The following is a 10,818-nucleotide window of genomic DNA, read 5'->3' as shown; positions in this document are numbered from 1 at the left end:
GACCTGGGTTTGATCCCTGGGTTGGGAAGATCCCCTGGAGAAGGGAAAGGCTACCCATTCCAGTATTCTGGCCTGGAGAATTCCATGGACTCTATAGTCCATGGGGTCACAGAGTTGGACATGACTGAGTGACTTTCACTCACTCACTCACTTACTCACTAGGCTGCTTGAAAAGCACGCGAGGTGTGTGGAGTCATCACAAGGTCTCCCTCAATCCTTCGCCCCACTCAAAGCTCACTTTCCCTGTGAGGTGACCTTGTGTGCATATATGTGTAACACACCCCAAAGCTACTGGGTCAAGATTAAGGTGGGTAAGATACTGAATTTACAAACAAAATCTAAACAATTCCAGGTTTGTGAAATCACCCTGTAAATGCACACATTTAAATAAAAAGCAAAACCAAAAGCCTTTACTTCATCTTTTATTTCTTATAATTAATGGCTAATGAAAGAAAAAAGTGACTGTAGCACCTACTATTTTAAAGATAGCAACTGTAACTTAAGTGCTAACCTACACCATGAAACAGGGAGCCATCCCCCAGGCGGGTAGTGGGCGTTTTATTTAGGTTTCCCAAACCCAGTGACTACTAATCAATTTTATCACTGATCAAACACAGAAAAAAAAAAAACCCAAAGATATTATTGTTCCCCGTAGCTGGAAAATTCCATAAACAATTTTCTCCATGTACACGATTCCTTGACTCAAACCAGAAGATAGCTACCAAAATACCCAGAAGTACAATTCTCAGAGGGGGCCCAGCCGCTTCCAAGGATTATCTGGCGGAAGGCCAAGGGGCAATGCAGCGATACAGGGAGTGTGCACAGTCTTTCCGGAGAGCAATGTTTATTGGAGGCTAAGAGATCACATGTTTATTCTTTAAAAATGGTAAATGGATGCTTTCTCCCTCAAATGAAATACAGGGAACCCCAAAAGCTAAGGCATGATTTAGGAATCTCCACTGGCATGCTCACTGCACACACACCCTGGGGGTATGTGGCCTGCTCCCGCAGTGTGCCCCAGGGAAGCGCTTGGCACACCAAGCCTCACTGCCCTGAATGTCTCAGGGCAAGGACTGAGCGTACTGCCCTGGACACAGAAGGTCCGAGAGTCAGCAACACTGTGGCAGTCCAGTGCTGCCTGCCCCTCATCCAGGGAAATGCCAGCCAAAGGTAGCAGAGCTGGTCTTTCATGGGCGCGAGTCAGATTCTTTGAATTTAACTTTTCTGGCTTCACCTTTTTGGTTGCAGTAATTCCAACAAGTTACTGGTTGTGCCTGTGTTGATGCAGCTCTCAGACCCTGTGACACCTCATCTCAGGTCATAGCAAATAGCGACACGTCTTCCTGACTGTGAACAAGCGCTTCCTGTTCCAATGCGGCTTCCTGCCCCTAATCTAGTTTCTGGATATTCTGGCTCTTTTCCTTCTTTGTATATTCTTCCAGTCGAAGAAGCCACTTTGCCCAGTACTGGGAGCAGAGCTCGGCGTCCATGAAATGTGGGTGGGCGGGGGACCCGTCTTTGTAGGCCACCACGATCAAGCCGCACTGAACCTAGGAAAGAGCAGGGCGATTCCAGAGTTTGCAGCGGCACCAGGACTGAGGCTCGTTCCCTTCTCACTCCAGGGCAAGCCCAAAGCAAAACAATTAGCAGTGAGAGCTCCCACCTCAGTTTCTAAGACGGGCTGATGATACACAAGAACAGAAAGAAGAACATAAAGAACACACTGTGATCATTAAAGAATTATTAACAACAAAAAGCCCAGGAAGTGGGGAAAGTGCTCTGTGAAGTGTAGAAGGACAGAACAGAGGAAGCGGTAGGATACACACAGGATAGAACTTGAAGGAGCTATGACCTGGCATGGGCAAAGCCTGAAGTAAGCCAGGCTCTGCGTCCTGACCTGAAAGCTGTAGTTGGCGTCGTGGTTCACGGCACCAACATACGCCACGACTTGCAGTGGGTTGTCAAACGTGTTTCGGATGAAAGGCTTTGGCTTCTCTGATGTCTTCCAATCAATCACACAAAGCTTGCCCCTAGAGAGAAACCAAAGGAAGCCCTTGAAGGTGACAGCTCAAACTGAGACTCTGTTAGGCTAACCCTCTTCTTACTATAGTTTGCTGCTTGTCACCTGATGACTATGGCTTCCATTCCCCCCAGTTCCAAGCAAGACAGCCCTCCAGAACTTTACTTGGAACTGAAGAGGTGTTGAGCCCCTCATTCAGGTCAGTGACGAGGTGTGAAGGGGTTCACCACAGGGCTACAGTGAGGGGCCAGGTGCCAGGGCTGGGAAACAGTCTCCCCAGAGCAAGCCTCTCAACTTTCTAGGCTTCTCTTTGGACCTCCACGGTTTAACAGTTGACAAGGGAATTGAAACTACATCTGCTAGTATGTTAGTTGATTTTGCTTCAAACGTCTATCAGAATGAACCACAATAGACCAGCAGCAAAGTCCCCATTGTAAGGGACCAAGCATCAGGGCGCCTCAGAAACCAAAGCTGGAGTTCAAGTCCATCAATACTTAAAAGGTAGCAGCAATATGTAGAAAAACAAATGAGAAGACCTGCTTCCTGTCCTAAAAGTTTACACACAGGGCAGGGATATATTACTTTCTATTAGGGATCTTGGGAAAAGAAAAAAGTCCTGCCACATTTTTTTTTTTTTAGTAAAATAACCAGTACATTCCTCCCTCTCCCCCATCCTGGTGGGGTTTTACACGTGCCAACCGCACATGTCAAAAGGACTGCAGGGCGGATGAGTTGAGAACCAGTGACTCTCAAGCGCTCTTACTGCTCTGTCTTGACTTCAGGTTCAAAACCAGCTGTTCAGAGGGAGATCTTCCTGTTAACATAACCCTGAAGTTAGAACCTATGCGAGGTATTTATAAAACCAGGCTAGAGGAACACTGTCTAAAAGAAAGAAAATGTGAGCTATACACACCATTTAAAATTTTCCAGTAGCTACATCCAAAAAGAAACTGGTGAAATTTTAACATTTTATTTAACCCAATATGTCCAAAATATGATCATTTCAGTATATAATTAACATTAAAAAGTTGTTAATGAGATATTTTACATTCTTTTTTGTGCAAACTCACTGTTATCTAGTTTGTGTATTTACAGCACACGTCAGTTTGGACCAGTCCCAGTCAAGTGCTTAGTGGCCTGTAGGGCCCACTGCTACCCTACTGGATGGTGCAGATGTAGAGGTAGTATATCATCTTTGTAACTGTTTTCCATCCCATAAAGCTTGACAATCTCTGCAAATGAAGAGAGGCCTCAGCATCCCCAGGGGGCTACCATTCCCAGTTCTCTCCCTTGATAAAATAAAAATATCCTACAGTATCAAGTTCTGCCACGTACCACTGTTTCCAGAAATGTACTATAACTTATAGAACTTAATACTATGGAAAAAAAAATCTTAATAGTATAAACCCAAATTAAAATTGCAATAAGACAGTCCACAAATAGCTCTTTAACAAATGAAAAGGTGCTTAACCTAATTTATTTTGAAACGCAGACTGAAATGACGAGACACAGTCTTAAAATACCCATTCCCTGTGACCCCACAATTTCCCTTTCAGGTCTGTACCATACAGCAATGGTTTGATATCCTGGGTGCAAGTGACAAGTGCCTGGAGAATTTAAGAACCATTCATGCCCAGGCCTACTTCAGATTGACTGGATTTATTCGTATCTCACAGGTCACTCACCAAAACAAACCGATGACCCTGGGCACCTGCCGAAAGAAACTGTCAGGACAGGACACGAGGAGACCTGGTCACTGCTGGTTTGTGACTGCGAAACTCTAGAAATAACCTGAGAGCGCCTAACATGGAAGTGGATACACTTCATTCACACTAAACAGCAGTTAAAAAGAGAAGAGGGTCAAAATAACAAGGCTAGCACTTTCTGAGCAGATAGTATGCATTTTAAGCACTGTACCAGGAATGTCTCATTTAACCTCTGTAACAAACCTGTGAGGTAGGTACTATTATTTGCCCTATTTTACAGACGAACAAATGGAGGTACAGAGAAGCTAAGTAAGTAGCCCATAGTTAAGAAGAAAAACCCAGAAACCAAACTCAGGCAGCGTGTCTCCAGAGCCCAGTATCTTTTAACTAGAGTTCCATGGGTTATACTGACAGATTTTGCCCCCACCCTCTTTATTGCTCGCATGCTTTTTTGGGGAATACGGATATCTGCAGGTTATATCTACCCTTGAAATCTGGAGTAAGTGGGGAAAACAGTAACAGCAGCAACTTAAAGATCACAGGAAGTTTTAGTGAGCTCAGCATTTCTCTGCATGTCAAACACTGCATGGAAGCCTTGAAGAAAGTTGATTTTCAGGGCCAATAGACCAAGGTGTCATTTTTAACAAAATAGGAAAAACAATGCAGGAATCAAATTGGATCTTATGGCTGGTACCTTGCCTGAGGGTGGGGAGCGGGGGGACATGCTGGAAAACAGGCCATCCTAGCCATACTGGACAGTTACACCTTTCTTCTGCCAAACACCCTGACTTGGGCACATAGATTGACAAGGATGACGTGGCTCTCACCTGATGTGACTTTGCACAAGCTCTACCTTGAAGCAGGAGTTGAGAGGAAAAACTAGTGCTGGATGGGAACCATGCGTCCCATCCACAATTAATTCGTCCCATCCACATTTGATGTGAAAAACCAAATATACTTACTGATAATCAGCCACACAGTCCAGCAGACCCACATACTGTAAGGTCTCATGTTTAACTGCACTTTCCAGGGCCCGCACTCCACTGATGTCTTTCAAAACATGCTGCACACTTTGGACATAGCCAGATTCAAGGAGACTCTCATCTCTCTCTTTTAAGTTCCCCTGGGGTGAAAGTATGCTTTCCAAGGCTCCATGAAACTGCTTCCCTTGTAAAAACATGTCTGAAAAGAAAATCAGAGGAAAGGGATAACAACAAAAAATACCCCAAACAAAGCTAGTACTAAAGAACAAATACTCTATAAGACTCTGAACAGTGAAATTAAAAATCACATGAATTTCCTTTAAGAGATAACCTCTAAGACACCATATTTCAGCCTCCTGTGAAACCTAAGAATGCACTTTGAGAACAAAAGGGACTAGAAGAGTTTAGATAATACAATGGATTAAAATGAAGCATTTCTAGTAGAATTAGGCCAAAGCTAGAATTGAAGATTTGGGGGCTGCAGGATCATACCTAGTGAATTCACATAGCACTGTGAATTTTAGAATTCATTTAATGTAGGTAACCAGTAAGTTAACCAGCTGTGATAGTTGTTAGACATTTAGAGAACTGCACTTGTTTATAGTTCTTTTTACAACCAAATCTGACTTATGAACACTGGTGGAGGCGTCCTTTACCAATAGGCTTAGTGACAGGAAAGGCATGAAAATCAAGGCATGCAGGAATTAACGTTATGGGGCTTGGGGGAGGGGAGGAAAACATGACATTCTGCACCTGCGCTTGCTTTTAGGATGAAGGCAGCCTGAGATAGTGGCTCTGTCCTCATTTTTTTTTTCCTCATACACTTTTAAGTTAAGAAAAGAGAACACAAACATATTCAACAAGTTCGAGATACACTATATATTCACTTGACTCTTGATTAAGGAAGGAAAGACAGAGGGTGTTGCTATACTAAGCGCTAAGTTTGGCACTTTCAAACTGTTAACTTTGAAACACAGCAACCTGGCAAGATAAGGATCTTCTCCCCCATTTTAATGAGGCCTAGGCAGTGCTATTAAATTGCCCAAAGCAAAAAGCGGCATGGGCCTGGCCCCAGAGTCCATGCTCATTCCAGCCCGTCACCCAGTAGAGCAAGAAGAAAACTCAGGGGCCATCAGGTAGAGCGACACACAGAAACAGAGGAGCAAATATATGTGCTTGGAGACACGCCCACAGAAAATGGGGAAAGTCATCTCAGCTAATGAGGCAATGGCAAACCATATTACCTTTGCCAAGTAGTTTTTACAAAGATTTTGAAAGGTCAGTTTTATTACTGGCAAAAAATGGAATTGCTTTGGGGACACGACCTAGAAAGTGAAGTGAAAGTCAGCTGAGGACCTAAGTTATTCCACTCCGAATTTACCTGCCTTAATTGGACTTATCAGTACATAAAAGGCCTACAAATGTTTAAGACTTATGGAATTAAAACCCAGGGAAAAGAAGTGTAGTTTTCATCTACAGATTAGCTTTAATGAAGCAGAACACAAACACGTTAAAAACAGGAAGGAAAAAAACAGCTTTATCAAGAGCCAAGCTAAGAGACAACCCATTCTCCACTGCAGTCTTTACTCCCTGGCGAGCTCTTCACATGTAAGGTGCAAGGCAACAAACATGAGGATCTGGGTTACAGGATCCCTTAGGATTGTAAAGCTAAGAACATTAAACATGATTCAACTTGTGAAAATAAATTCTAAAAGATTTAAGAGTTATTGCAGATAGCAATTAAGTTACAGTGTTCCTTGAATAAATTAAAGGAATAAAAGTGCAGTGTTTTCAAGTCTTATATTAACAACAAAAAAATCATGAATCTCCTATATGCTAACTGACAAGCATGGATATTTTAGAATTAAAAAAAATTCAATGTAGCAAAAAGAAGAAAAAAAAGGAAAATATAAACCCCAGCTTTCCCACTAGGATCAACACAAGTATAAATCAAAGTCAGACCTTCTTATCCTCCACAATCTTCAAAAGGTAAATTGGTGCTTGGGAAACTGACCCTATGTTTTGGGGGTTTTTTTGGTCACACTGTGCAGCATGTGGCATCTTAGTTCCCTGACCAGGGATGGAACTAGCGCTGCTGCAGTGGAGCCACTGGACTGCCAGGGATGTACCTTCCTGCTCTTTTTCTTTCTTCTTTTTTTTGGGCCATGACATGAATCTGTACGTGACTGCCCCATTATTAAAAAAAAAAATTAATTTTGCCTGTTTAAGGTTGATCCTAAATTGACGGAGAAATCATATCATAGTAATCTAGATCTATAAAGTTGATTTCATGGAGTCAACCAGTTTTCTCTCCGCCTGGGATAGTGGGCTGGCTCAAACCAAATAACTCCTCTCCTTTATGAAGGAGCCAGCAAAGTACTTCCTTCCTTTGTGCCAAGAGCTACAGACCTAGGTACGCAACATCCCAGCAGGTTTCTTAGATTCCCACAAGCTGTGATAGTTCTGGTTTAAAGAGAATAAAACAAACCAAACCAAACTTTCCATAGGAAACAATATCCATTTTAAATTCTAGTGTTTCAGATAAAAAACTTAAAATGCCACTAAAATATTTTTTAAAAATGTTGCTCGTTTAACAAGCTGAGAAATTTGGTGGTTGTTACTACTTAACTATATTAAGAGGGCAGTCAGCCCTGGCATGTGGTCCTTGGCTGAGGCAGCTGAGGAATTTATATGGGGCTTGATAATTTTCACCATATCCAAATGCCACCTAAATACTTAACATTTTTCCTTTAAACCACATGTGACCACAGGTTTAATGTGTTACGCATACACATATCTTTGTTCTAAGATGCCTCAAAATAAGTATTACTCCTATATTAAAGTGCTTCTGGACCACTACGGGTGCATGTCCTGCTCTCTGGGAAGTGTGGACTAAAAAGGATGCTCAGTGTAAACTTAGCTTTAACAACTGTGATCCTGCTGGGGAGCAGCGAATTCACCTGTACTAACGGTCTCTTCTTTCATCTTGCTTTTGGGTGGAATCTATTTTATGAAAGCTATTTTCCTTGGTTGTCCAAGTTAGTGAGTTAGGACAGGAGTTGTAGGCTCTGAACATCTACCTCAGTTTACTAAGATCTAAATACAGATCACATGTTCTGACTTATTGCCAGTCTTTAAATTTATGAGTAAGCAGAACAAGGGGGCATTTACTAGATACTGAACAGAATGCCTATCAACAACTAGAACTCCATTATGTGATTATCGACTATTCCATTAAAAAAAAAAAACCCAGGAAATTCTAATACTTAAGTCTATAGCTTATAAAACAATGAATTTTATACATCTTTTAGTCAGAGAATTTGATCTCTCTGCTTTAATTTTATCTGTAAAATGGGGATAATGGTATCTGTGCTTCCTAGGGTTGTCGTGATAATAAGGTGAGTTATAAAAAACGCTGTTAATACTATCATCTGAAAGCAGCTCCTCACTAGCTATAGTGGTGCCTTCTACTCTGGGAAACATAATAACCATAAGAATCAGGATTGAGAAGATTACTTGAAGTATATTCGGCAAAGCCATCCTCTCCCAGTTCCAGAATCATGCGCTGCCTCCACTTCTCCAGGTAGAAAGTCTGTTCTGACGTCATGGTCTGCTGCAGGACTCGGGTCACGCTTGGTATTGCATTCCTTTGAAAAGGGATTTTCAGAGGAACTGAAGGATCCCTTGCTGGGTCTGGTTTTATGCTTTTCTCTGGATTGAACAGAGGAAACCAGTTTTGTGGAACTGCTTCTTCTTCTTGCTTTGGGGCCTTACTCTTACTCACCGGTCCATAGAGTAAAGCGTCTTCCTCGAACAGAGACTGTGGAGTCCGAGCATGGCCTTTGAACGACAAGACAGACCTGACCAAATCAGAGTATTTTTCCTGGTCCACTTGTTCATAAGGGTTCACTCTTTTCTTCCGGCCACACAAATAAGAGGAAGTGGAGAAAACAACACGGGGGGCTGTTTCTACAAAAAGCCTCTTTGAATTTTGAAGCTGCCTGCAGATGGTCTGAAATACCTTCATCTTTAGACTTTTTTTCACTTCCCTCTGGTATACTTGTAATGTTGAAGGCCTTTTTAATTTTTGCTTTCCTATCAAAGAGAAAGTGGTATTAGATATTATGTGTTAAACGTTTGAAGCATCAAAGTGAAAGCTGCAACAGTATGCTATTGCTCTTTAAAATTGTATTCAATAAGCTTTTTCAACATTTTTTTTTTCCCCAACATGTTTAACAGAACAAACCTGACTTTTCTATTCCTTTAATTCTAACCTTAGTTCCCTGCCAGGGCTTAATGCGGGCTTTGCACCTTTTGTAGGAGAATGTTATGCCTACAGCCTGGAATATACAGGAGGGCCCATTCTCAGAATTCTGATCTTTAAAGGTACTAACACTTTTCCAAGCATAAAAAGTTACAGAACAGAAAATAATTGTCTTGTTTGAGGTTTTTAGGAGCATTGTGACCAGACCTCCCTGGGCAGCTACAAGAACAAAGGATTCCTGCACCAAGAAGTTTGCAACAACCAGCAACACTCCCTCTTCTTTTAGGATAAAAGAAGTCTCAATTCTAACTCTGGAAAAATGGCTCTTTGGGGCACTAGTCCACCATCCTCTGGGTCTGCTGGCTTTCCAAATAAAGTTGCTATTCCTTGTCCCAAAAGCTTATCAGTCAATCTCTTGTCTTGTCCTGCAGCTGAGCTTGGAATTGGTACTATTTGTACAAAACTACTTCTGAAGAACCAGCATTTGTTAAATGTGAAATAGTAGACAGCATAGCACAAGGTGTCCCTAACATTCACTATGGTGCCAACTGCCGCCTGTGAAGGGAGCTCTGTGTGATACAAAGAAACACAGGACAGGAGGCTACAGGAGCCTGGTGGTCACACTTAGCAGTTTAACCACTAATCCCTAAACATCAGATTTCTAAAAAAAAATTTTTATTGGAGTATAGCTGATTTACAATGTTATATCAGTTTCAGGTGTAGAGCAAAGTGAGTCAGTTATACATAAACATATATCCCTTATCTTTAAGATTCTTATCCCATAAGGGCCATTGCAGAGTATCGAGTAGTTTTCTGTGCTTTACAGCAGGTCCTTGTTTGCCTATGTGCTGTGGTGTCCGACTCTTTGCGACCCCATCCATGGACTCTCTAGGCAAGAATACTGGAGTGGGTTGCCATTTCCTTCTTCAGAAGTAGTGGGGTATGTGTCACAACCTTTTCAAATTGTGGTGCTGAGAAGACTCTTGAGAGTCCCTTGGACAGCCAAGAGATCAAACCCAGTCAATCCTAAAGGAAATCAACCTTGAATAGTCACTGGAAGAGCTGCTGCTGAAGTTCCAATAGTTTGGCCACCTGATGTGAACAGCGGTCTTTCCAATAAGACCCTGATACTGGGAAAGACTGAGGGCAAAGGAAGCAGGGGGTAACAGAAGATAAGCCGGTGAGATAGCATCACCGTCTGAGCCACCAGGGAAGCTCACGTCACGAACTTGATGGGCATGGATTTGATCAAACGCCAGAAGACGGTGGAGGCCAGAGGAGCCTGGCGTGCTGCAGTCCACCGGCTGGGCTGCAGTCCACGGGTCGCAAAGAGTCGTGCACGACTGAACAACAGCAACAATATGTCACTCCCAAATCTCCCATTTATTCCTCCCCCCTTCTCCCCAGGTAACCATAACATTGAAAACCAGACTCTGAAAGTAGCATGGAGGGAGAGCTCTTATCTAACCCCTCACACCCGCTACAGCGGGAGCCGCTAGGATCCACTCAAGACTGGGCACTCGCGCTCCCGACCGGTCTGAACCACCAGGGGCGGTCAGTAGCGCCCCGCCGCCCTGTACGCGCTTCGGCGGAGCCCCACAGGAACAGGCCGGCGGCGGCCCCTCGCGCGAGAATCATGGTAGGGAACAGCCGGCAGGTAGGTACCTCAGAAACCGGTGCCCTCCGCTAGCTTCAGCGCGCGAACGACCCCGCGGGCCGGTTCTTTCGTCCGTCCCGCGCTTTGCCCTCAGGCTAGGCCCCGCCCAGGCACGGCGGCTCCAGCAAGCATTGCGGCGCTCATGCCCCGCCCCATCCCTGGACCCCCCCAGATCCGTCCATTTTCCA

At 43.4% G+C, this 10,818-nt stretch overlaps 1 protein-coding gene across 1 annotated transcript; it reads right to left on the bottom strand.

The window, feature by feature from the left end:
- Positions 1 to 406: 406 nt before the first annotated feature.
- Positions 407 to 10,802, bottom strand: MGME1 (mitochondrial genome maintenance exonuclease 1). Its single transcript, XM_043882997.1, has 5 exons — positions 10,639 to 10,802; positions 8,226 to 8,804; positions 4,689 to 4,908; positions 1,898 to 2,030; positions 407 to 1,550 (listed from the first exon to the last, which is right to left on the bottom strand). The coding sequence occupies exons 2-5, from the start codon at positions 8,734 to 8,736 to the stop codon at positions 1,389 to 1,391; spliced, it is 1,026 nt and encodes a 341-aa protein (XP_043738932.1). The 5' UTR covers positions 8,737 to 8,804; positions 10,639 to 10,802; the 3' UTR covers positions 407 to 1,388.
- Between the last annotated feature and the right edge of the window lie 16 nt (positions 10,803 to 10,818).

Source organism: Cervus elaphus, chromosome 23, assembly GCF_910594005.1.
Source record: "Cervus elaphus chromosome 23, mCerEla1.1, whole genome shotgun sequence".
Classification (NCBI taxonomy): domain Eukaryota; kingdom Metazoa; phylum Chordata; class Mammalia; order Artiodactyla; family Cervidae; genus Cervus; species Cervus elaphus.
The sequence above is the reverse complement of the archived record's forward strand: the minus strand, read 5'-3'. Positions and strand labels throughout refer to the sequence as shown.